This window comes from Ambystoma mexicanum, chromosome 8, assembly GCF_040938575.1.
Source record: "Ambystoma mexicanum isolate Mex_15411 chromosome 8, UKY_AmexF1_1, whole genome shotgun sequence".
NCBI lineage: Eukaryota > Metazoa > Chordata > Amphibia > Caudata > Ambystomatidae > Ambystoma > Ambystoma mexicanum.
Window position 1 is genome coordinate 301,583,688 of NC_090929.1, and position 27,759 is coordinate 301,611,446.

Genomic DNA, 27,759 nt, shown 5'->3' on the forward strand with positions numbered 1-27,759 from the left:
CTCGCTTTGGGAAGGGACAGAGGCCCAGAGCGAGCAGCCAACACAAGAGAACCTAAAAGACAAGATAATGAATGTATCCCCTGGAGTTCTCACATCAGAGGAATAGGTTTTATCATTGGATTTAACATTCTCAACCTCATCTCCCTTTAATTACACCGAATCAAGAATTGATCAAGTTCATCAGAAAGCTCAAACTGGCGAAATATATGACCAAAGTGAATGGCAACTAAAACGAAGAGCGAATCCAAGTGAATGAAGTCCATCCACTAGCTGTTCGAGATCTACCAGCACGGATGAACTTTGACAGTCTATACAATGGTTATGATGCAATAACAGAACCAACCTCAGATGAACTACTACTTAGGCAAGGAATATAAACCAATAAGAGTACTGAAAGCAATCTCAAAATTAGATAAACTTTTGGCCCAAAGATTATAAAAAGGACAACATCACGGTCTTTGATGAGTTGGTGCTTAAAGATTAAGCAATTTAGCCATGATATTCCATTCTGCAAACACAATCTCAGCAAGGCTCAAAACCTGGCTACCACAAACCTCCAATGACCCAGTGACAGGGATAGGTCAGGCAGACAAAGGTAGAGGGATTGTTCTATGGGATAAAACTCTCTACTTAGTTGACCGAGTAGACAACAAGACAAGGAAGAATACTTAAAAGGTGACTGAGCAAGAACTATTGGACATGAAGATCCTTTATGATGAAATACTGGATGGGTGGTTCAAAAGAGGTTTATTAGACTGGGAGGACATTTTGTATCTTACAAATATTCATTCACAGTCAAGCCCATTCTTTATTTGGTCCCTAAAATACGAGGACATGTTCAACCTTAAGGTCTTCCAATAATTTCCTCCATGGGCTCATTACTCGAAAAAACATCCAATTTTCTAGACAAATGCCTACAGCCCTTCGTAAAAAGTCTTAAATCATACATCAGAGAAACCTCTGATCTTCTCAAATTTATCATTATCAAGTGGGAACCACACTACATCATGGTCTCACTTGATATATCACTTTATACAAGTATCTTACACAGATCAGGATTAACAGCGTGTAAGTTTTACCTAGACACCAGATCTGCTCAAACATCAAAATAAAATGCTTCGGTTAATGCAGAGTTTTGTCTAACACAATGTCTTTCTATTCGAGATGTACTACTACAAGCAACCAGTGGGAACTGCAATGGGATCCTGCATGGCACCTACTTATGCTAATCTTTTTATGGGATGGTGGAAGGCTACAATAGCTTTGTCTGAACAGTATGATCCATTTGTTAATCATGTAATACATTGGTACAGAGAAACAAGCTACTTACCCCACGTAACGTTCTTTCGATTGGATGTTCCTCCCTTACGATTGACTCCCAATGCAGTAATAATTTGTAGGTGCGAGTACCAATTAAATAGATCTAATCATGGATCGAATGGAGGACGGATTTTGCAAAAAGTCCTCCCTGACAGGAGGAAGAATCCAGACAGTAGTGTTTCACAAAAGTATTAATAGACGACCAAGTAGCCGCTGAACAAATATAATTTATTGGGACACCCCTTTGAAGAGCCACAGAGGTTGCCATGCCCCTTGTGAAATGAGCCCTTACACCATCCAGCAGGTCCTTTCTTGCTAGTCTGTAGCATTCGCCAAAGGCCAGGATAATCCATCTGGATATTAATTAATAATAATTTCGCATTTATATAGCGCTACGAACCCTCAGGTATCTGAGCGCTGCTCATTTTATTACCCACGGTGTGTGGTGCTCATTTATCGACCTCGGAAGGATGAAAGGCTGAGTTTGGCCCTGCCGGGATTCGAACCTGTGTTAGCAGGCTCTGCACAGATGTCAAAGCGAGCGCTCTACTCGCTGTGCCACTTGACCGGCATATTGTTGGTTTGGTGACTGCAAGACCCAATTTGGGACCAGTATTTCCAACAAAAAAGTTACCTGGCGAACTTTTGCCAGCCTGGATATAAAAACTTAGAGCCCTTTTTGGGTGTACTCTATGTAGGCTCTCCTCCACTTTTCCTGGATGAAGTGGCGGGTAGAAGGTTGGCAAGGTAATTTTCTGTGACAAGTGGAAGTCGGAGACTACCTTCGGTAAAAATTAAGGTTTTACCCTGAGAGGGACTTTGTCTTCATAGAAAATGGTACGAGGAGGTTTGCAAGAAAGCCTGCAACTCGCTTACCCTGCAGACTGATATTGCGATAAGCAAAACAGTTTTAAATGTCAAGCACCTTAGAGGGCATGAATGTAAAGGCACAAATGTAATACATGGCAAAAACTTCAATACAAGTTTGAGCTCCCAAACCGGTACATTAAATTGAACTGGTGGGTATACATTAGTAAGGCCCTTCAATAATTGGACAATTAAAGTGATCTTAAAATATAAAGCCTCCAAGGGGCGCTTGAAAATGGAAAGCACTGCTAGGTAGCCCTTAATGGTTCCAATCTGGAGCCCCAGATTAGCTAAATGTAACAGAAAGGAGAGCACCATTGGTGCGTCTAACAGAAATGGATCCACATTCTTATCCTTGCACCAGTTGCTGAACTTATTCCAACGGCACAAAGATTTCGTTGCTGGCCTTCTGGCCCAAAGCAAAATCTCCATTACGTCATCCGGGAGGTCCAAATCCTTGTATCTCAGCCTTTCAGAAACCATGCATGAAGGCTGAGTGTCTTGACTGCTGGATCGAGAACCCGACCTTCCACTTGCGAGAAAAGATCACATCTTTGTAGAAGACCTATTGGAGGGCAGATGGGCAAGTCCAGAAGGGCCGGGTACCACATCCTCCTGGTCAAATCCAGAGCAATTAGGATCATGGATTTCCCAAACTTTCTCAATCGCCTGATCACATGAGGAATGACGGGTACTCGAGCAAACGCATAGAGGAGTCGAAAATCCCAGTACACCATGAACGCGTCTCCTAGAGCTCCTCTTGCGGGAAACTCCCTGGAGCAATACTGTTTTGACTTCCGGTTGACACCAGTCACAAATAGATCCACTCGAGGAGTTCCCCAAAGGGTGAAGATCTCTTGAAGGACTTCCTGAGCTAGTTCACAATTTTGGGAGACTGCTCTGCCTGCTCAGAGCGTCCGTCACCGTGTTTTGCTCTCTGGCTAGGTTAACTGCAGATAGAGCGATTCCTTCTTGAATTGCCCAGATCCAGAGCTGCATTGCCTATCTGCACAGTGGTAGTGACCCTATACCACCTCTTGTTGAGGTTATACATGGCCACTGTGTTCCCCGTACATATGGCAGGAAGGCTTTCAGCACTATTCCGATTGCCCTCAGCTCCAAAAAGGTTGCTATGTAGCTTGGTCTCCATCAGAGTCCAACGACCGCTGATTGTCAGATCGCTGGTGTGGGCTCCCCACCCAGTGAGTGAGGCGTCCATCACTAGTTATCTCCGCCCATGGTTGCCAAAAAGATTCTCCCTTGAGGATGGGGTCTCTGCAAGCCAACCACAGAAGGCCCTGAGCAACTCTGCTCGGAACTTGCAGTTGGTCCGACATCTTTCCTGAGAATTGGGACAAATGAGTCCTGAGAGCCCATTGAAGGGATCTCATTCTCAAGTGGGCCTCTGGCACCAGGAAAATGCAGGATGCCATGAGACCAAGCAACCTCAGAAAATCGAAGGCAGGAAGATCCTGAGCATTCTGAATTTTGTTACCATTTGCAGAATGTGTTGAGCTCTCACCTCAGGTGGCGAGGCTTTTCCCGAGGAAGTAACCAGGACTGCTCCAATAAATTGGCGTCCTTGGGATGGTATAAAATGGGACTTCTTGTAATTGAAGGAGAAGCCGAGTCTGTGGAGCGAGTGGCAGGTTATGCGGAGATGTTCCCGGGCTTGCTCGGAAGAACAAGCCCTGATCAGCCAATCGTTCAGGTAAGGGTAAACGTGAAATCCACCCCCCACCCCACCAGCCCGAAACTCGCAGCCACCACCGCCATCGACTTGGTGAAAAACCCTTGGGCGGAGGTCAGCACGAATGCCAGGAACTCTAAACGGATTATGAGAACCGCCAATCTGGTACTTTCTGTGCTTGAGATGGATTGGCACATGAAACTAAGCATCCTGAAGGTCCACTGGTACCAATTAGTCGGAGTTGGAGAGCCCGACGGTCTGAGAAAGGTTAACCATCTTGAACTTGCCCTTCCTGAGCAACTTGTTCAATTTTTTCAAGTCCAAGATGGGTCTCGATACTCAGTCAGTTTGGAGGGGATTAGAAAATATGGGTAGTACCAACCCTTGTTTCTCTCCGCTACAGGTACATGATCTTTTGCACCTTTCTCTAGCAGGGCCAACACTTCCTGCACAAGGAGCGGATCTGGAATCTTGACAGTTGTATCCTGGTGGATGATCTGGAGGTATTTTTTTTAAAAGGAAGGCAGTAACCTTGGGCTACCATTTCCAGTGCCAATGCATCTGAAGTAATGCCCCACCATTCGTTCAGATAGTGAGTAAGTCTTCCTCGCACCAGGGTCTTGTGGGTCAAGGCCTCAGAGTGGCTTAGAGGTGGCTGCAGCAGCGGCTGAGGGTAAGGATGCCGCTGCTGGGAGCGATTTAGCACCCCTTCCTCATCCACCACGAGAAATTCTTCTCTGGCCCCTCTGTCCGGCTTGTCCTCTTCCAATTGAGGAGTAGAAACAAAAAGGACTTACCCCTCGAGGAAAATTAACCTAAATAGGGTTGTTGAGTTTGTCTAATGGCAGCGCTAAAGGATTTAGCCGCCGCCTTTGAGGTCTGCAGCTTCTCCAAACTTTCAGCCGCCTTGCTGCCAAACATCGAGCTGTCAAAGGGCATGTTGAGCTGTCTTGCCCGCACGTCTGGTGTAAACCCAGACTTGCTCAACAACAAAAATCTGATCAATACTGTGCTAGCATTCATTGATCTGCCGATGCGGTCTGCAGTATCCAAACCGGACTGGAGGCATTTACTCATTGCCACTTTACCATCTTTAATGATCGCAAGGATGCAGTCTCTTCGCCTTCCAGGATGTATTCAGCCGCCATAGCAACACAGCCACACAGGGTAAATGTGAATCTAGACAGTGTGCAAATCACATTAGTAGATTTTAAGGACATACTGCCGGCAGTGAAAATGTTACATGCCCAGGCATCTACCCTCTTGTCATCCCTGTAAGGGGGGGGGTGGAAGGATAAGCTGATTGTCTGGTTGACGCAGCTGCCTGAGCTACCAAGCTTTCATTAGTGGGATGCTTGGTGGCCTCACAATTAGAGACTTTCTTCTGCAAGGCCATATGGAATGGTAAAATCGTGTCTTGGAGGGCCCTGGTCCAAGATATCCGTCATGTCATCTTGTTGATTTGATAAAGTAGGCCTACTCCACCCCAAAAACTCAATGACCTTTCCCCATCAGCTTTCTGTAGGATGAGTCTGCGTGTTCAGAGGGGTCAGGCCTGCCAAATTCTAGTTCTGGCGAGGTATCCAGGCCACTAGCTGACTGGAGATTGTCATACAAATCTCTGTCTTGATTTGTCTGAAATAAGTTCTGGTACCAAACTGCAGTCCAAACGGTGGTGAACCCTCAGAGGGTTAGTCCTCCTCAAACTGCAGACACTTAAAAGTAGTTTTTTTTAGTTGTTTTTTTTTTTTTTTTTTTTTAGGTACAGGTTTATAAACCTTGTCTTGAACCAATGGCTTTGACAAGTAATCAAGGCCTTCAACGCTTTGTGCTTTTTCGTCTGAACCAAAATAGAACTCGGCTGACTCATCAACACTCTCGACGACTTCTTGTCGGATCGAGAACTTTCGACGCAACGCCGGCTCTGAGCTCTGTTTACAAGGTGTGGCCTTCGACTTCCCTTTGTCATCCCTCTGAGTGACCGGGGCATGGCCATTTTGAGTTTCCTTCAAAGGGGTCGAGGCCACATTCTCAATAATTCACAACATCTACTAACAAAATGCGTCCGACTTGGTCAGGGAATAGGACTTAGTCTGGCATCTGTTTAACTCCGTGGAGGAATCACTTGAGGTTGGAGGAGACCTATGGCGTCTCTTCTTTGCGGAATAAGATGTAGATTGCCGCGATCGACTCCTCGATCAGCACCGTTTGGACTTTCTGCGCCAGGTAGAGTCTCTCGACTCACCAGTCTTTATCCCACTTCAAAGCAGACTTCGATGCTAACCTCCCCACCGCCAGTTTACCTCTACGCTCCCTGAGAGCTTTCTCTGTCATGGCCTGACAGGACCCACAGTCGGTACGGTGCCCGCAGCCCACACGCCACAGGCAGACAGTGAGGATCCGTAAACAACATTTTCGACCCGCAGTCGGGGCATTTCATAAAACCCGACTTGGGCGTTGTAGGAGTAGATGACATTTTCTCATGATAATCTCACTGAAGAGTGCCGTAATTACTCGAAGCGTAAGCGCGGGAAAACAGAACTGAAGCCAACATGCGCTGCATGCGCCATTTATGCGGATGACGTCGGTCGACGGAGGCCCTCGAGGGACATCAACTCGACAACACTGCATACAGCGTCCTGTGTGGAAAAAACAATTCTGAAGCAGCGAAGCTGGAGAGATATATTATCATAAGATGAGGAATACGTGGGAGGACACAATCCATTCTAATTATAGATCCGTTTAGAATTTGGGATGGTTCTGAACAGCAACTGGTTGAATAAGGGAACTGTCGAAATAACAATGAACATCTCAAAAGGACATCGATTAGCAGTTTTTTTTAGATTTGGAATTTAAAGTAATTAATAATCTATCGACATCAGAGCTCCATAGAAAATCCACTGCATCCAACTCTGTTACATGCCACTAGCCATCATCTGAAAAGCATTATCCAAAGTATCCCCTACGGGGAATTGGAGCTAAAGAGGGAATTATTTGGAAAACCAACACATTCAAAACAGTGGCTAAATCGATTGGCAACCGTTTTCTAAAAAGAGGCTATACACAAAACAATAGACAAGGCTTTCCAAAAAAGTTGTGAACTAGAACAGACTTGTTGAAACCAAAAGTCAGACTAGAGAACAATCCCATTACTATCAGTTACATTACGCAATATAATGTGCAATCTGGCTGTTCAACCAATAGTTGGCACTTCTTGGCCACTGCATTGCCACTCTGCCCCAACATTCAGTGCTTATGCGGCTAACAACTCATGTTCAGATTCCCTTCTGCCACCTTCTCTCATCTGACTGCCCGCTATCCAGGAGTGGTGTGCCGCCAATGATCACTAGCTTAATGCCACTAAGACAGATTCTCCTCCTCGGCACACCTGCTCCCTCCTTTCCGGTCACTCTCTGGCCGGCCTCTCTTGGCCCTCTTCCTGCTCCAACCTGTGGGGCTAAAAACCTCAGGGTCACCTTCGACTTTTCACTCTCCTCACATCCCTGACCTCTCCAAGAGGTCACACTACCAGCTGCACCTTCTCAGAGGTATTCTTCCTTTCCTCTCCTTCCACCAGAAGCTCACTGTCTCCAGAGCTCTGGTTCTCTCTAGGCTGGACTGCTGCAACAACCTCCCCTGCTACTACTCTCCGCCCTCTGCAACTCATCCGGAACAGTACTGCAAGACTTATCCTTGGCCTCAAGCCCAGGGATCGTATCTCTCCAGGACTTAAATCTCTGCACTGGCTGTGCGGATTAATTGCAAAGCTTTCTCTATTGTCCTCAAGGCCTTCTGGGGCCTCATTACCTTCAACTCTTCCTAAATATCTTCCTTCTCAAGCTCTTCACTCATCCGCCTCCAACTCCTTCAGGGTCAGTCACTTCTACAAGCAACAAGTTGGTGGTAGATGTTCTTCAGCTGGGGACTCCCTCTGGAACAGCCTCCCAGAAACCCGAGGAGAACCATCTCCAAGCAGCTGAAGACCTTACTCTTTGCTTCTGTTTTCTCTCCTCCTCTCCCCTGCTGAACTCCTGACTGAAACTGCACTGGTCACCTGGCTACCCTCTGATGTCAGGCCCAGGACCCCTCCACCACTAGTTACATACCTGCACTGTCTCCCGGGCAACCCTGCACTTGGGGGCTGTTTTCTGTATCCCTACTTGATGTCTGCACTTACCCAAAGCTGGCTGCACTTTTACCTACTGTTTTTATTATTCAATCTTTTTCTGTTGATCCTATGTATTGCACTGCCCTCTCCCCCCTCCCCTGCACTTACGCGATCTCAAGGTCACCTGGCCTAGTAAGATAGTTGTCTTTGTCTTCCCTCTCCCTTGCCTCATCGCGCCTTGCAACACTTATGATATGGCGTTTATAACCCGCCTATCCACATCTACCAATATTGCAAAAAACATTGGTTCATACTGAGAAATGATCAAGCTATCCCACGTTTTGGCCACCCATCCCCAAATCACATACTCTAAGACCCACATCCACACACTTGAAATAGTAGACTGAATAGAAAATCTCTAACATTCTTTGCATACATGTTCTTCTCCTATAAGTTTCTAGAACTGCCTTGCACTGTTGCACTTCATTAATATACCCTGAAAACGTATTTCATTGTTTTTTTAGCACTAAGCTGTTTATGTTTTCATGTATTTGCCTAAAGCCTGAGATTATGAAAAGATGTGTGTTGACGTGCTGATCGTGTGAAGGTTCATCCAAATGTATACTACCAATAACACCCGAGATCGGGGTTGACTCGTATGCCACATTTGCGAGCAATGGTATTCTATACATCATGGGTATTATAGTACTGTCCAAACATGGCCTCCCTGTTACATCTACTAAAACAGAGAGACTGGCCTTCCCAGTATTACTACATCATGTGATTACAGATCACGTGATCGGCACGCAACAGTTACACAGGGCGTTTTTTATCTTTACAATCAGCCTGAGGAAGTCTGTAAGGATGGAACGCGTGGCAATCGCTACTCGTTTTTACATGGGTATGGTTTTACTTTTTCATGGACATGAAAATATGAACTAGTTTTGTTTTCTATATGACTCATTTCATAACTTATCAAAATTCACAGTTTGGGTGTGGGGGTCTGGCAGGGACATTGCTTGAGAATTTCATCCAAATCCATCCAGCAAGCCAAACTTCATTAGCAACTGATTATTGGGTGGAAATGGCCACTTTTACATTTCTGAAAAGCAGCTCTGCTGCAAAGCACAATCGGAGATTTTGTTGGGAGCAGGGGGCACCCTTCGCCCATCAGCTCCGCCCCACGCATCGCCCATCAGTCCTTTTCTATCGCAGGGTCCAAGACCCATTAGCAATAACAGAGGAACCTTATTAGAGGGGACGGTGGGCGGGCATATGGAGGAAAGGGGACTATGGACTAGGAGTAAGGTGGTCACTACGGTGAGTAACCTGGTAATACTCCTAACGTCCCGTCCCCTTTCCTCCATACTTGTGGGAGATTCCCAAGCACTCCTTACAGGAACTATGGGTGGATGGAAATACCCCTTACTGAAACAGGTTCTTTAGCACAGCCTGACCAAACTGAGTGTCAGCTCTAGAGCTCATATCGAGGCAGTAATGCTTACAGAAAGCAGATGGGGAGGCCCAAGTAGCTGCTTTAGCGATGGACACCCAGGGAACATACTTCTGAAAAGCAACCACGGCTGCCTTGCCCCGCACAAGGTGTGTATGGATACCTTTAGGAGGTTTCAGCTTTTGGACGGTGAAAGACTCCGTGATACAGACGGCAATCCATCTGGAAATAGATGCCTTAGACACCGGCCTGCCTGAGGGTTACCGAAGGTCACAAAAAGTTGAGAACAGCTCGGAAGTCCTGTCCAGGTAGAACTTAAGAGCTCTTCGGACATCCAGACAGTGTAGAACCCTTTCAGCCTCCGAGGCAGGGTTCGGAAAAAAGACCGGAAGGGAAATCGACTGATTCAGATGGAATTCGGTCACTACCTTTGGTAGGAAAGCCGGGTTTGTCCGAAGGACTACCTTGTCCTTGTGAAAGACAAAGAAAGGATGCTCCACCGACAATGCCTGGAGCTCTCTCACTCTCCTCGCTGACGTAACGGCGACCAGAAAGGACACTTTCCAGGACACGTACTTAAAGTCAACCGTAGCCATTGGCTCAAAGGGCTTATGGCACAGTGCCGTCAGGGCCACATTTAGGTCCCGAGGCGGGTGCGGACTATGAACCGGAGGGTAGATGCGTGTCAAGCCAGCAAAATGTCTCTTCACCACCGGGTTAGTTAGAGAAGAACACAGGTCTGTAGAGAGGTAAGCGGAAACCGCTGAGAGATGAGTCCTGCAAGATAGAACATGAACCCCTGACTCTGCTAGGGAGGATACGAAGGACAGCACTGTGTCAATCGTTGCCACCCTCGGATCCAACTCTTTCTCCAAACACCAATGACAAAACCTGAGCAATTTACTCTTGTATTGAGATCTGGTTGAGGGTTTCCTGGCTGCCTGGATAATGCACATGTTATCCGCAGACAAACTCAAATGCTCTAAAGACTTGAACTCAAGCACCATGCCGCCAAGTTGAGCGATTGTGGGGAGGGGTGCCACATCTGTTGTTCCCCTTGGTGAAGAAGATCGGGAGTTACTGGTCATACACCGACAGGTGTTGAAGTTCTGAGATCCAAAACCTGGCCGGCCACCACGGAGCTATCAGTAGAAGAGTTCACAGAGTTCTTCAACTTCCAAATTGCTCGATGAACTAGGGGCAGAGGCGGGAAGGCGTAAGCTCTCACGTTGTGCCATGGAATCTCGAGAGCATCCCCCATAGAGGAGGCTCCTACCCCCCCCCCCCCCTCTGGAGGCACACTGAGGAAGCTTCTTGTTTACCGCCGTGGCGAAGAGGTCCACCTCCGGTGTGCCCCAACGCGAGAAAATCCATGAGAGGATCTCCGCCTTCAACTCCCACTCGTAGCTGACAACTGTCCGCCGGCTGAGGGCATCCGCTGTGACATTCAGCTGGCCCGGGATGTGCACTGCAAGCAGCCAGACCCCATGAAGCACGGCCCACTCACAAATCTGGATGGACAGGTCCACGAGAGGGGCAGACTTCGTTCCTGCTTGCTTGTTTATGTAATACATTGATAGCACATTGTCCGTGTGTATGCAAACCACCTTGTTGACGATGAACGGTCTGAACGCCAGAAAGATCGCCAGAAGCTCCAAATGATTTATGTGCAGGAGCTTGTCATGAGGCGACCAGAGGTCCGAGACCTGAAGAAGATCGAACGTCGCACCACAACACAAAAGGGAGGAGTCCGTCGTGATCGTCACCATGGGGGCTGGGTCCTGAAACCCCACGCCCACTGACAGGTTGCTGAGAGATGACCACCAGTCCAGGTCCACTCTCATGGAATCCGGAATCATTATCCGCTTGGAATCCGGGTCCACAGCCTGACGCCAGGAACTCAGAAGAGCCATCTGGGTCTGTCTCATTTTGAGACGAGCAAGAGGAAGAGCCAGTACACACGAAGCCATGAGGCCCAGAAGCCTCTGGAACCACCAGGCCGACATGCTCTCCGACTGCGCAAACATCTGACACATGGCCAACAGATCCACCATTCTGTCCCCGACACTCGGCAGTCGATCGTGTTCCAACGAAAACCTAGGAAAATCAGGTCCTGTGAGACCGTCATGGAGGATTTCCGCCAGTTCACCGACAGCCCAAGATGGAACAGGAGCTGAAGGAGAGACTGGAGGTTGCCCGCTGCTGCCAACAGACAGACAAGGGCTGCGTAAGAGCCAGTCGTCCAAATAGGGATACACATGGATACCCTGGAGGCGAAGATAGGCCACAATCACCAACATAATCTTTGTGAAGACACGCGGCGCCGAGCTGAGGCCAAAAGGAAGCACCCAAAACTGGAAGTGCTCCTCTCCCAAAGAGAAGCAGAGGTATCTCCTGTGTGGATTCCAAATCAGGATATGCATGTACGCATCCTGAAGATCCATCACGCTGAGCCAATCGCCCATCTGCAAAGTGTGAATCTGGCCGGGCGTGATTATCTTGAACTTCTCTTGGGGTAGGAAAAGATTGAACTCGGAAATGTCTACGATGGTGCGCAGGCCAGCCTGGTTGGGTTTGGGCACCGTAAACAGCCGGGAGTAAAAGCCCTCCCCTCGCTCCCCAAGGGGAACAGGTTCCACAGTTCTGAGGTGCAGAAGTTTCTGAACCTCGGCCTTGAGGGAGGGTGAGCCCGACAGCTGAAAAGGATGGTTGAGACGTGTGGTAGGGGGTAAAGGCAAGCGGAAGCCCGCTCGAGCGACTGACAAGACCCATCTGTCTTCGGTGATGGTCGGCATGCCTCCCAATGAGACGCAATGCGTCCTCCCTCCGGGGTCTCGTCCAAGCGCGGAAAACACTCATTTGGCAGGCTCATCGGTGGTGGTGGTGCCACCTGAACCTGACGAGGAGGTGGAGGAGCGGGAGAAAAACCGCGTACGCCGGTTATTCCCCACAGGAGTATCCACTCTGCGAGATTTACGGTCGAGGAAGCCCCTAAAACCAGAGGAAGGTCGACTTTGCGACAACGGTCTCTGGGATTTGAAAGGAGCTTTAACCAGAACAGACAATGACTTAGCCGTCTGAGTGCTATCCTTGGTTTTGGTGAGCTCTACGTCAGTAGAAGAGTGAAAAAGCTCTTCGAATGGAAGGTCCAGTACCTTGTCTTGCACTTCCTTCGAAAATGTAGTGGCATGCAGCCACGCTTGCCGCGAGGTATCAACCCCGAGCATCAGGCCCCGAGCCGAGGTGTCTACGTGATGAGCCGCAGCCTCCAGGAGATCCTGGGCCAAGACCCTGGCATTGGAAAGGCCCCCTCTGAAATCTTTCAACCTCTCGACCGGAATGTGCTCCTCAAACTCAGACAGACCTTTCCACATCCGCATGTTAGCTCCCGCCAAAATCAATTCTGCATTGGCCTGCCTGAGCTGCAAGGCCGAATTGGCAAAGATTTTCCTCCCCAGGGAGTCCAGGAGCTTGTCCTCCTTTCCCAAGACCTGAGTAGCCGTCGCGGAAGAGGATGCTGCAGGTCTGGATTGTAACGTAGCCGCAGCCACCACTGTGGAGGTGGGAGGCAGACAAGACGACGAGGCCACTTCTTCCGAAAAATGCAGCCTGTACCACGCGTCAATCTTTTTATTGACAAAAAGTCCCGAGTGTGGCTTTTCCCAAACTCTTCGGACCTCGGCCAGAACGTCCTTCTGCAGGAACAGGCTGGTACGCTCCAAGGGAGACAAGGTGAATGCCCCAGAAAGCACGCCCTCCTGCGGAGCGGGTGCCTCGGGCACCGGAACATCTAAGAAACTCATCATGTCCAGTACCCGGTCATGGAAAGCTCTGATAGAGCGGGGAAGGTCCTCGTTGTCCCGATCGCCTTGAGGGTCATCTGACAGGTCAGGATCCTGCTGAGCCGTGTCAGGCACTGCCTTGTCCACTGGGGAAATGGTGGCAAAGGCGGAAGGGCAGGGGAAGGCACCACGGGCAAGGGAGGCGCCGGCAGAACCACCGGAGGAACAGGTGGAGCCGGAGGCGCAGGTGGACATATCTCCTTGAAAAGCCCTTTGAAATATTCCCTCATGGGGTCGGTGCGCATAAGTGCTTGAAATTTACCGAAAAAGGCGTCCTCAGGAGATTGTTTCAGAACCTGAGGAGGCCTCTCATGAGGTGGACAAATCCAGGGACGTAACAGAGAAGGGTGCCACACCAGCCCCTCCACCGACGTATCCACATAAATTAAGGGAGCCGCCCCTGCGGGCAACAAAACATTGTGCGGAAGAGGCATCTGGGCGTTCCAATCAAACCGGCCGGTAAGGATGCGCACAAGGGACCTTAGGTTCACCCAAAGGACTGAACCCTACACCAGGGGCCGATGGCTTAATTGTAGAGGTAGTACCTAAAATGGCCGCCGTGGTCGTGGCGGGAACAGCCACCATTTTGTCCTCATCTGAGGGGAACTGCGGCACGTGAGGAAGTGAGGCAGAGGTCCCCGTCGATGGGTCAGGGGTCTTAATTTTAGCCTTAACGTAAGGAACCTCGGCAGAGCCGGTACTATGAGGCCTGGAATGTTTCTGTGACATACCAACCACCATCTGCATCTTCGGGCCTCGGCAATGCCTGTAAAAGAACCACCTTTCTTCTTTGCCCCCTCAACAGATCCGGTGTCACCACAAGAGCGGGAACGGTGAGCAACCGCTTTCACCGACAGGGCCTTGCTCGGCCCCTCAGAACTGTTGGTAGCCTTCGCCTCTGTATGAGGGACCTCAGACCTAGGCCCGGTAAAAGCCTTATCGGCACGGGCCTCGAACATCCGTTCGGTAACCACAAGCCCAGCCAAGGCCTCGGGCGCACCCCGGTTTTGTTTTTGAGGGAAGCCGAAAGAGGCCTCAGAGCAAGCACCGGTACCCCACGACTCAGAACTGGGCCTACAAACAGCCCCCACTGGAGGGGCCTCAGATCGTACTCTGGTGAACACAGGCCCCTTACGGAGACCCTCGGAGAAAACTCTGGTAGAATTATTAGGCCCGACAGGCACCTCAAAACGAACCCCGGTAACAGAGCGATCAACGCTCCTCCCAGCCTGAGAGGAACCTGGGAAGGTATCCCCCGGTCGGGGTGCTCTGAAAAGTAAACTTACCGGGCGTTTCTTCTTCTCGTCGATGAACGCCTGAAAATGAGAAGGAGGAGTGCGTCGGAACACCACCTCCCACCACCACCTCCCACCGCTCCAACCGACGAAGTGCCCGGACCGAAAGGGAGTCACAGTAAAAACATGAGTCCCAACGGTGTTCCGGACCCAAACACTCTAAAAAAAAAAAAAAAGAGGATGGGGATCTGCCCTCGCAAAGCGACAGTGACACGGACAGTCTGGAAAATCTAGTTTAAAAGACAGACTAGTAAACAAACGCTAGCGAGAGCCAGAGAGGAAAACAGGGAAGAAAATCTTCAAAGATGCAAGTGCATCCGGCCACGATCGTGTGGAGAAAAGGACTGATGGGCGATGCGGAGCTAAGGTGGGCGGGGTTACAGCTGTGTGCCGGGCCCCGCGCAGGAAAGAGGGGGGGGACATTTTTGAAAAAAATGGATGCTTTTTACAAAGTGCTCCGGTCCCGTCCCACAGGAAGGAGAGATGTCCCACAAGTATGGAGGAGAGGGGACGGGACGTAGGAGTAAATACAGCACTATGGCTTCTTATACACATGCAAGCACACCCACAGACAGTAACCAGTTCCATTAATAATGCTCATCTATTGCTGTACTTCATTAAGCTGCAAGATCGTTTTCTCTTAATCAAGACCTTTCTGAACAGATCCACCTCAAACATATCAAGCAACATTCACTATGCCCATCAACATGCCCTGAAACACATTGGCTCCTATTAAGCTCAAGTGAAGAAAGGAATAGCCAAGCTGTAGAATACCTCACTGCTAAAATGTTAGCCTGTCTCCAGTCTAGTAAAACCTCCTTTATTAGGGAGAGCACTTAGTGCACCAAACCTTCTTGCAGGGATAGCATTTTATAATGGCACATCCTCTCCAAGAGATGGTAATGGCACTAGTGTGAACTACTTCATATGTAGGAGACCGTGAAACATCCTGTGTAGAGGAATACAGGCAGCTTAAGGTATAGTGTGGCATTCTCAGTTAGGTTGTCTAACCCATTTAAAATTAAGCAACTGTAGGGTAGGCCATCTTTCTATTTCAGAGAGGTTATTAGCAAGTGCAACCTCAGACATTTGTATTATCCTCATTGTTGGCGATAAAAGATCGCATCTTTAAGACAGTGGTAGAATGGGAGCTAGTGAAACATGCTTTGTAACAAAGAGCATGAAAGTAGGCCCATATTTTGTTATTAAATACACAATCCGACAGCTAGTGCTAATGCATTTATTAGTCAGTAAAGGTCCTCTGTTAACGTCTTTGGTACTTTAGACATTTCATCTGCAAAGACTGATGCATTAAAGAACAAAAGCTGGCATGAACCCACGCACCTTTGGCACCAAAATGAAGAATTGGAATTGGAAATGAAGAATAAGACCCATGCTGGAGATCAAGAGTTACATGCAAGTAACTGGTACTCTCGAGCATGGGGTCTTGCATGGATTCACATGCTCATGAATACGATTACACAGCAGTACATATACACATGCAGAGGTGGTGGCATGGCTCACAGAAGCAATACACTTTTGAACAGACTTGCCTCAAACAATCAGGTTGTGTAGCACCACTTGGCCGACCTGGGACTCAAGATTCTACTGCGTCGACGAGGATTCCAGGGAGAAGTTGTGGGTAGACCTCCATGTAGCAGCCCTGTAGATGTTGAGCAGCGGAACGCCAGAGAGAAATGCAGTCCTCGCCGCAATGGCACTGGTGGAGTAGGCTCTTGGACAGTCTGGAAGCAGTCTGTTGGCCAGACAATGGCAATTCATGATCCAGCCGGAGAGCCACCTGGAGATGAAAGCCTTAGACATGGCTTTCCCATTCCCCAAAGGTACAAAATGAATGAAAACTGAGAAGTCTTTCGAAAGTCGTTTGTGCGTACCACGTAAAAATTCAGAGCATGCGCAAAGACCAGTGAATACTATGCCCTTTCACCAGGCGAATAAAGATGCGTGAAGAAAACTGGCAGAACCAAAGGTTCATGGAGATGAGTCAGACAGAACCTTCGCATGAATGAAGGATGAATTTGCAGAACCGATGTAATGGCGTGGAAGGACAAATACGGAGGCTTACTGGAGAGGGCCTCCATTTCCTCTACCCGCCTGGCCGAGGTGATCGCTTCCAAGGCGGCGGTTTTCCATGACAGACTTTAAAGGGGCACGATGCATTGGTTCAAATGGAGGTCCCATCAGTTTAAACAGTACTACGTTCAGTTCCCACGCCGGTGCAAGAGCTTTTACCGATGAGAATGTTCTGAAGAGATCCTTGAGGAACTGCTTAGAGAGCCTGTGTGACCACAGGGAAAGCTTGCCAGCAGCCATTGTGTACCGGGATACGGCGGCCAGGTGGCCCTTGATAGACACATGGGCAAGACAGCCTTGGCCAGTGAGAGCAGATACGTGAGGAGGCAGTCACACGCAGCGCCGAAATCTTCTGCGCCGGCACCACATCGCAAAGTGCTTCCATTTTTGCCTGTAGCAAGTCAATGTAGAGAGAGCCCTGGCCTTAAGCCATGATCTCCTTGCATTCCAAAGGCAGCTAATAATGTCCAAATACTAAGGCTGCATGAGCCAGGCCACGTGATTCAGCGACGTTGGGTTGTGGTGCATGATTGAACTTAATTCTCTCCTGAGGAGGTTGGGAAGTCAAAGCAGTTGGATGTCCGGAACCACCGACAGATGGAGAAGGTCCGACTACCAGATTTGTCTTGGCCACGCGGTACAATGAGGATCATACTGCAATGGCGACGTCAGAGTGTGTTGAACACACGTAGCAGCGGAATTGGAGGGAAAGCATACAGAAAGAGGCCCTCCCAGGGGAACGAGAAGGCATCCCCAGGCTTCACGGCTGAGAATATCTGCTGGCAAACTTCTGAGATTTGGAGTGGCCAGCTGTCGCAAAGAAGTTGATTTGAGGAAGTCCCCATTTGCTGAAGAGGCACAACACATGCGCTTGGTGAAGATTCCATTCGTGGCAGGCCCTGAAAGAGTTCACAATGGTGTTCTGGACACCTGTCAGTTAAATAGGGACAAGAAACATGGGCTGAAGAACGGCCCATTTCCATAGAGACTGAGCTTCCAGGGAGAGAGCGGGGGAAATCGCATCCCGCCCTATTTCCTGGTGTGGTGGTGTTGACTGAAGACCCACTCCACCTTTCCCTGGATCCGAGGCTGGAAAGACTTGAAGGCCCTGAAGACCGCCCGCAGTTGCAGGATGTTTATGTGCAACTCCTTTTCTTCCATAAATGCTTCCCTGAATTTGACTAAGTCAGCATTATCCCACAAGCTAACCCCGCACAATACAGGGCACAGCCAACAAATGGACTCAAAACCCTGTAACCCTGTCTCACACAAAACTAACGTATTGGGCACACTGGATGGTAGACAGTGGTGAATTAATTTTTGAAGAACATGCTCTACTACAAGTGAATCTCTGCATGCCCCCATAATTCTGCCCCATAAATAGCCTACCTCGCCTCGGCCATATAGGCTTCCAAGAAGGCTCGGACTGCGCCATTACCATGTTCCCTAGTGAACCTAGCCAAAGCGCAACCATACCTTGCTAAGGCAAGCTTGCTTTTTCCAATTGCATTAACCAACTGACAGAGGCCACCACCCTGCCCCCCAGATAGTTGTAGAAAGCTACTTGCTCAACTTCGCCTTCATCCAGGGTCAGAGTGAGACGTCTGCCTGCCCTGCTGTGGTTAGTATTAAAAACCATTGATTAGGTCTTCAACATATTTAGCGGCAAGCCATTTGTCTTGCAGATGCAGAATCTAACAAAAGTGTCCAGTTGGCTACGAACACCAACTGGAGTCAGGGACAATAGGACTGAATTGTCCGCAATCATCAATACTGGAATGTTGTCACCTGCTAGGGTTGGTGCTTCAGACTGTATGGCAAGAAGTTCTTTAAAAAGCCCATTTATAAAAATGGAAAACATGCGGGCCAATGCACACCCTTGTCTCACGTCTTTCTCCACTTTGGAACTTTCCGTTGTTCTACCATCCATCCCCCCAGCGCATCTCAGCCGTATTTCCCATATGGAGGCTTTGGATCGCAATCAAGAGGGGTATAGGACTCCCAAGCCCCATCAAAGCCTCCCAGAGGCGCTGCCTGGAGACGTGTCAAACGCGGTCTTTAAGTTGGCAAATTGACTGATGTTTTCCGCTAGTACAGCATAATTGTCAACAATTAGGCACAGCCTAATGCTCTGATCCATCGTGCTCAGGCCTTTCCAAAACTGAGCCGGACGATGGTCTATAATGCAGTTAATATTTACCCATGCCTCCAAATGGAACAAGGCCCTCGCAAAAGTCTTCCCGCCCGAATCAAGCAAGGATATTGGTCTATAATTACCAGGATGATCGCCAAGACCTTTCTTAAATATAGGGACCACTTCTGCACTTGTCCAGGACACTGGCACCGTGTTCAGGCTCAAGCTGGCATTGAACAGCTTAGTCAAGCAAGGCACCAAGACCTCGGGCTCACTTCCATAACAATCTATTGGAACCCTATCAGGTCTTGGTGGTTTGCCACGTTTTTGGCCAGCCAAGGATCTTCTAAGTTCAGCATATGTCAGAACCATAAGAGACCTATCAGTGCTTTTCCTTTGCCGAAAACCATCTGGTGTACTGGGACAATCCTAACCTGAATTAATCCTATCCTCACCATACAGTGAGCCAAAGTTCTCCAACCAAGCTTGTTCAGTGATGCAGCATTGTAATGTATGCCTACCAGAATTGTAACTCAATTAAGTACCAAAACCCTCTAGTATCTCCCCTTTTGATGGCAACGAACAATGCATCCCATCTGTCCTCATGCCACGCCTTTTGTTAACCATCAACCTGCGATAGTCTTCTCTAGCTGCCCTTGTCCCAGCATGGTTTGTCCCAGTCTTGGAGCGTGCTTCACTAATCAAACATCCTTTGGCTAATTTACATTCCAAATCATACCACCTCGTTGCCACCTCAGTATACTTTTGGGTTTCTCTGGCTTGTTTAGACAATTTGGAAACGATACAGTACACTATACTAGAATAAGCCTCAATGACTGCAGAAGCATCCTGTTGAACCAATTCAGCCAGCAACGCCAGAGTGGGGCACAAAGTCTTATACATCTGGGGGAGCACCTGTTCCATAATCAAGCTTCCTCCACCTGAGGTTGCATCTTGATGCACCACGCAACTTAAGTGAAACAGCTCCCTTCACATTACTTTCCTCCCTTTGGATGCCCCACAGGTACTCAGTCATCTCCATAGTTAACGGGTGATGGTCGCTCCCGATTCCGGTTGCAACAAAAGGCTTTCACAGAGTTCCAAATGTACAAGAATATAACCGATCATGCTTGAGCCCCGGGAATTAACAAAAGATGGAACCGCAGGAGCAGCCACCTCAAATCGACCATTACAAGCTCTTAAATTGGCTGCCATAAACAAGATGGCTGCCGCCTCAGCATTCCTATTTTGTCTTATCGGGTAACGGTTTAGATTAAGCAGCTAATCCCCACAGGTTGTCCTCTTCCTCCATTATATTTACAGTTCCCAAGAGTGGCTCATGCTGGAAATTGAGATCCCATGACCACTATCTTAGGGAGAATAGGGGAGGACAATCTCCAAGCACCAATAAGATCTGCCAGCTTACCAATTACGTCGCCCCCCCCTTACTTTGACAATCCTATTATAAATATTAAAGAGAACTAAATGGGAATTATCCCCCAGGGTCAGTTGGACCACCAAAAGATCTGTTGAGCCCATATCTACCAGCCAAGCGGAGGAATACAGGGACACATCTATCCATGTGGTCAGTCCCCCAATAGGACGTCCTTTGCCACCCTTGGACGCCGGGATGGCAAACGTTGCATCCCCTGGCTATGGTGTGCCTCTAGGTCACATGACTCTTGGAGGCGGACAACCTCCTGACTGTGAGCTAAGTCCAACCAATCATTCTCAGACAGATGTTTCTTCAACCCTGCAATGTTGCACGAAAGGGCTCGCACCCTAGAATCAACTGGCCTTAGGTCCCGATTAACAGAGTGGGGCAAAATGATAATCTTTACCCACCAAAAAGTCCATACCAGCTGCCAGCCGAGGCCGAATCAATCCACATGAAGACTCAAGGAGGACTCCATCCTTTAGCTGGGATTGGCTGAGACTAATTTGGCTCTGACATCCCAGGGTGACCCCTCCCAACCCCTTCTCCCCCCAATCACCTCCTAGAGGGATGTGCTGGACCTCTGCTCATCTGCAGCAACCTCTGTCGGATATTGGGGCTTCCATAGATACTAGTCGCACCGATTGTTCTCCACGCTGGGCTTTGGGCTGTATCAGATACTGTACACCTCCAGGCTAGGAGAGCCTCATTGCGGGAGCCGGGTCCGATAGCTATTTTTCTGCCAGGGACTTGTAGCCCCACCAGCCCCGACCGCCAAGCACCACCAAATTAAACTCCCCATGTCGGAGGTCTCATTTTAATACAAATGACCAGGTCACTCAGGGGTAAAGCCCGCTGCTTCATCTCCAAGAGGCAATGAATCAACGCTCCAATCAGCTGGATCTAAATAACATCGGGGGCACTGTAGCCCTTTGCACCAGACAGTGACGCTGCGGGGAATGGCAAGACACCCCCCATCTAGAGCTCAACCAATTAATTACTTCATTGAGTAGACCATTGACCCCCTCCCCCCCACCTCACATCTTTCCCCCCTCTATTTTGGTGACATTTACAAGGAAGGAGGAGTGGGTCGAACTCCCCCGGCCTCCGGGGGAAACTCCCATCCAGGTCAGCTACGGCCTGGGAAGACTGGCCCTTCGTGACCCCAAATACTCCTTCAGGGGTGGGTCTAACTCGACCTAGGGTTGCTTTAGGGAATAAACCCCTAATAAACCCTTACAGCCTACTGATGAGGAGCTAACTGCCCCCCCCCCATTCCAACAGCCAACCACATATCTTACGAGTTTAGTTAACTGGCACATGTCTGATTTAAGGACCTCATTTCCTTACGCATAATCTCCAGAAACTCAAGGGCACACTTTCAACCCTCGCACCCAGCCTCCTTCGGTGGGCCAATAGAATATTCCACCACAGCTAAACCAGATGGATGAACAAGGGACTTCAGCACACACAGGGACACTTTGGCTAGAGGGGTTGGTATGAGTACATGAGGTGTGAGTGGGGATCCAGTCACACGGGGTAATCAGGGCAACAAATCTATTACAAACGGCCACCTCGGGGGGGTGGGGGGGTAACATTTTAGTAACCTTGTCGCATACCCAGTCAGTCAACGGGCGCGGTCCCACTCAATGCACTAACCCTCATTTTCTAAGGCCGAATTGATAGGACCTGTGGGGTATATGCTCACCTCCACTGGTATGTGATAAGCTTTGCCCTCATTTTGCCTAGGACCATTCTACACTTGGTACCCTGGGAGTAACTTCCCCATACCCGACAGGGCGGTTAAGCTAACCTTTTGAGCATTCAAACGGTCAATGGCAGGCCTACACATTTCCTCAATGGTTAGTTTTGCTTTCACTGCTGCCCTGGCGGAAGCCCTGGCCCCACTCAAGTGAAGGATCACCTCTTTGATTGCCAACGCAATACTTTCATCACCCCTAGCGATACTGCAATTAGTGCATAGTCTTGAGCCCCACAGTCACATATGAGACCCCCAAATTACCACTAGGGCTCCCACTCCCTGTACCTTGCCAGAGGTATCCATGTCATTCAGTAGGCCTATTTAATTAATCATAGCATTAGCCTTGTTGATGCGAACAAACATGCTGCACGCTTCCTGGCTATAGGGTTCAAAGGAGAGATCAAAGACTTGCGCTTAGACATAAGTACTAAGGCGTCAGACCCAATAGTAGAACATTGTCACAAGTAAATCAATGACCACAATGCCACAGTATCTCAGTTGTACGTGCAGTTACAATATTACAGCTTTAAACAGTTTTAAAGTAAAGCAAATAGCAGCATGAACTGACTGAATAATGGAAGGAGGCATGGCGCACGGCATGCCCGACAGCTCAGGGGGCAACCATAGTACATCTCCCCCGTTCCTCCCTGCAGCAACAAGCTTCTTGCCCGCCTGGTCTGGAGGCACCATTGACGACTAAGAGGGGGAGGATCTTTTTCTGGCGGCAGCCTTTACTGCAGAGTCCAGAGAAGGCAGAGACCCGAGGCACCTATGAGCACACTCCGGAACCTTGTAATGTTTTCACCAACCAGTCACACTTAGCAGCCATGGTATTGTGAGCCTACATGACCGCTAAGCCTTCCTCCCATATGTAATCCAAAAAAGGGACAGATACAACTGTCTTCTTGAAGGACTCCCACCACTCAAAGAGGAAACCCTCCAGTTTCTTCTCTTCTGGCACCAGGTTGAAGAGTTTGGCAGCTTTTGAAACTGAGTGGAAAGAGCCTGTATCATCCTCGGGAGAGGCCCAGGCAGACTCAACATCCAGATGTCAACCATCCACAGGAACTTAGGCGTCAAACTCAGCTGTATGAGGAACAGTGTCCATTTGAACTGGCTCCTCTAAAACAGTAGGCACAACTGTGTTGGCTGCTGCTGAAGGGGCCTTGGAGGACTCATGGCCGGAGCAGGGGCAGTGGGGGTTAAATTTCTGCCACTAGAGTGAGCATTGGTGTTAGGCTGTCCAAGGACAGGTCTCTTGGTGCAGGTCCAGCCAGTAGAGCAGGAACTGGGCTCAAGCCCCTTGAAGAGCTAAACTGCTTGAGGCGCCCACGGGTCATAACCCCTGATGAGGTATAGGTACAATGAGGTTGCGTTTCCCCAAGGTTCCCTTCCGGATCCAAATAAATATCTTCTGGCAGGTCCTCCCCTGAACTGGTGTAGATGGCTGGGGACAAGGACAGCGATTTTCTGGCGGACGGAGGTAACCCACAAGCCAGTAAGCTAACCTTGGCCTGAGTTGGCGACCGACCATTCTCTGACATGGGTGCCGCATACACTTGCAACGTGCAGTTAAATCTGAAGATGGCAACCACGGTTGGAGCTTAGGAGGACGAGTCATTGGCTGGGGGCAGTATGACCAAAGAACACGGATAGACTACATAGAGACAAGCTGTTTTAGTTTAAAGCTAAACCGCTTTCTTTTTTTACCGAGGATTCCCAGCCTGACTGGGAATATTCATGAGCATGTGAATCCATGCAAGATCCCATGCTCTAGAGTAGTATAGACCTAAATCAGATCACCGTCAACATAAGTCAATAGTTACTTTAACTTAGCGTGGAAGACTGTAAGGTAGTCTAGTAGAGTTGTCTGGGGATGGGAATGGGCAGTGGTATCAGACAATACTAAATGTTTGCATAGTTTGGGGGCTAGTATAATATTCGTTATGAAGAAAATCATGCAGCATGCGACTGGTGAAACCCCTCACACAAAAGCAGCACAGCACAGAAGTTGGCTCTGTTAGGGAACTGCAGCAATAGTTAACAGCCCAATAAACATTGTAAAGCGTTTAGGTAATCTAATGCCAGGGGCAACATCTACAAGACTAATTCATTAATATATTGTCTAGGGACAAGTGACAACTAACCTGGTTTTAGGCTAGGCATCGAAAGGTTCCGTCATAAGTGCCAAGATCCAGGCTGAAAGAGTAGCCAAGAGTTGAGGTTACTTCAAGCATCCCAGTACGAACACCGCAGAGCTTCTGTGAACAGAATTGAAAGATCAAACACACAACAAAAAAAAAAGACTGATCTGTTCAGCCAAGAATTGCTCCATTTAATTACAAACACAATAGCCTTCAGCTCTCGACATCACTTGCTTTCCTAGAATCATTACTTGATAAACAGATCCTTAAAATGTTTTTTAAAAAGTCAATTTAATTTCAAACGTGTTTGTGGGAAATATATCTTTATACCAACAGAGGTGTCCATAGAACTTCAGTATCCAAGACTATCCTTTATGACTGTTAGTAAGCCATTGAAGAGCAATGGGTCAGAAGAGGGCCAGAATAGGGCCTTGATCACTAACAAGAACTGTTGGATCCAGGGTGCAAAATTCAAGTTGTAAGTAACAGGCTAGCCATAGCACAAGTTACTCTCTTACCAGGTAACGTTCTTTCGATGGGATGGTCCGACGACGTATTCCATATCTATGACAGTAATCATCACAGCTGTGCTGCTTCGGAAAATCTTCGGCGTCTGCATCCTGCGTCAATGACGTCGATACGCCGCCCTCGAGGACCTCCTCCGAAGGCCAATGTCAAGTAGGACGCACGACGACCGTAGCCTCAGTTGTAGTTTTTTCCCAAAACGTGTGCCACCAGTCTTCTGCCAGTCTGACACACAAAGCCTTGCGGAAAGGTAAGCTGCAATCGCATAAGAAATTCTGTAGCGGGGAAGGTAGGGAGGGAGTGATACGGAATACGTCGGACCATCCCATCGAAAGAACGTTACCAGGTAAGAGAGTAACTTGTTCTTCGAGGGGATTGGGTCCTCCAACGTATTCCATATCTATGACAGACTCCCAAAGCAGAACCAATGCAAGGAGGTGGGAAAAGAATTTAGAAAACAGAAATTTAGCATGCCCAATCAAATTGCGGAGTAAAGGACCGCCTTACCAAAGGCCAGATCCTGCCCCCGGATGGAATCGGGGGAATAGTGACGTACAAAAGTATGTACCGAAGCCCAGGTGGCTGCATCACAGATTTTGCGAATAGGAACACCCCTCTGCAGGGCAGTAGAGGCAGCCATACCCCTGGTAGAAGAACAAGTTACTTCTTACCTTGTAATGTTCTTTCGATGGGATGTCCCTCCGACGTATTCCTCATCTTAGATATCTCCTTCCAGCTCTGCTGGCCTCGGAAAATATTTCTCTAGAGGGCGCTGCGCGTCGACGTCCGCCGAGTCGATGTCCCTCGACAGCCGCCGTGTCGACGTCATCCTGCCTATAAAGGCCGCGCGCAGCGTCCGTTGCTCATTTCCGTTTTGTAGCCCACATTATTTCTGTCTGGACTAGACTAATCACCCTGAAGGAGCGTAAGCTGCAACAACAAGGGAAGTAGAACTACGGGGATGGATAGGAGGGTCGATAAGGAATACGTCAGAGGAACATCCCATCGAAAGAACGTTACAAGGTAAGAAGTAACTTATTCTTCGAAGGGATTGTGTCCTCCGACGTATTCCTTATCTTAGATAGGCTCCCATAGCAGTATTCTATTATTGGAGGTGGGAGTACTGACTTCATGCTGCCTTCTATTGATGAATAGAGTGCAATACTGCCCTTCCAAACCTAGTTTCCTGACTGGAGGAGGAATCCAAGTTGTAAAATCGTGTAAAGGTATGGACGGACGACCATGTGGCGGCCGCACAAATGTCTTTAACCGGCACTCCTCTTGAGGGCCGATTAAGCTGCAATACCTCTGGTCGAATGAGCCCTAAGGTTTTGAGGGGGCTCTTTTCCTGCCAGTTTATAACATTCCAAAATGGCTAGAATGATCCATCTGGAAATGGTCTGCTTAGTTATCGGTAACCCCAGCTTGTGACCTGTGTAGCCTACAAACAGCTGGTCTGCTTGTTTTATCCTGGCCAGTCTACTGATGTAAAAACTTAAAGCCCTTCTAGGGTCCAGCCTGTGTAACCTCTCTTCCTCTTTCCCCGGATGACGAGGAGGATAGAAATATGGCAGGGTAATCTTCTGAGTGATATGGAATTCAGAAACCACCTTTGGGAGGAAATTAGGCTTCACTTGCAGGACAACTTTGTCTTTGTGAAAGATTGTATGAGGGGATTTACAAGAAAGAGCTTGTAACTCGCTCACCCTTCTAGCAGATGCAAGTGCTATTAATAAAACAGTTTTAAGGGTAAGAAATCTTAACGAACAAGAATGGAGTGGTTCGAAAGGTGTGCCCATCAGGAAAGTTAGGACTAAGTTTAAATCCCATAGGGGAACCTGGAATGGTCTTGGGGGATAAACGTTGGTTAACCCCTTTAGAAACTGTATTACCAAGGGTAACTTGAAATAGGATGGTTCTTCCGCAGTACGCTTAAAGATAGATAGCGCTGCGAGATAGCCCTTAATGGTGCCAACTTGAAGGCTGAATTCGCCAAATATAGTAGGAAGGACAAAACCATTGGTGTACCACATGAAAAGGGGTCGATATTCTTTTCTCTACACCAGCTGCAAAATCTGTTCCAACGGCAGCGGTATAAAGACTTTGTTGCTGGCCTCCTTGCCGAAAGCAACACCTCCATAACATCATCAGGGAGGTCCCAATCCTTGTACCTCAGCCTTTCAGAATCCAAACGTGAAGGTTGAGGGTTTTGATGTCCGGATGGAGAACCTGACCTCCCTTCTGAGAGAGTAGGTTCTCTCTGAGTGGAAGTCGAATTGGAGGGCAGATGGACAAGTCTAGAAGGTCCGGGTACCACGTTCTCCTGGCCCAATCCGGGGCAATTAGGATCATGGTTTTCCGGAATCTTCTCAACCTCCTGATCATTTGAGGAATGACAGGGACCGGTGGGAACGCGTACAGAAGCGGAAACTCCCAGTCCACTATGAACGTGTCTCCCAGAGCTCCTCTCGGGGGAAATTCCCTTGAGCAGAACAGATTGCACTTCCTGTTGACACTGGTGGCGAACAGATCCACCTGAGGGGTTCCCCAAAGGGCGAAGATCTCTTGAAGGACTTCCTGAGCTAGTTCCCACTCGTGGGAGACTGTGCTCTGCCTGCTCAGAGCGTCCGCTGTCAAGTTCTTCTCTCCGGCTAGGTGAACTGCCGATAGAGAGATTCCTTCTTGGATTGCCCAAAACCAGAGCTGCATCGCCTCTCTGCACAGGGGTAGTGATCCTACGCCTCCTCTTTTGTTGAGGTAATGCATGGCCACTGTGTTGTCCGTCATTATCAGGACATTCTTCTCTTGTACAGCTGGCAGGAAGGCCTTCAGCGCAAGTCTGATGGCCCTCAGCTCTAACAGGTTGATATGTAGTCTGGACTCCGATGGAGACCAACAACCGCTGATGGTCAAGTCGTTGGCGTGGGCTCCCCACCCCGTGAGTGAGGCATCCGTGACAACTTATCTCCGGCCAGGGTTGCCAAAACTGTTCTCCTTTCAGAATGTTCTCCTGACAGGCCCATCACTGAAGGTCTCGAGCCACCCTGTCGGGAACCTGAAGAAGATCTGTCATTCTTCCTGAGAATTGTG

General features: G+C 48.7%; 1 protein-coding gene across 14 annotated transcripts in view; it reads right to left on the minus strand.

Moving 5' to 3' along the window:
- The window catches only part of EHMT1 (euchromatic histone lysine methyltransferase 1), a 2,375,011-nt gene that overhangs the window by 1,940,961 nt on the left and 406,291 nt on the right, over nt 1-27,759 (minus strand). For all 14 annotated transcript variants that reach the window (XM_069609714.1, XM_069609713.1, XM_069609712.1 and 11 more), the window contains one exon: nt 24,148-24,261. In XM_069609714.1, the coding sequence (XP_069465815.1) occupies nt 24,148-24,166 (19 nt within the window). In that variant the 5' untranslated portion in view covers nt 24,167-24,261. The remainder of the gene's footprint in view (nt 1-24,147; nt 24,262-27,759) is intronic.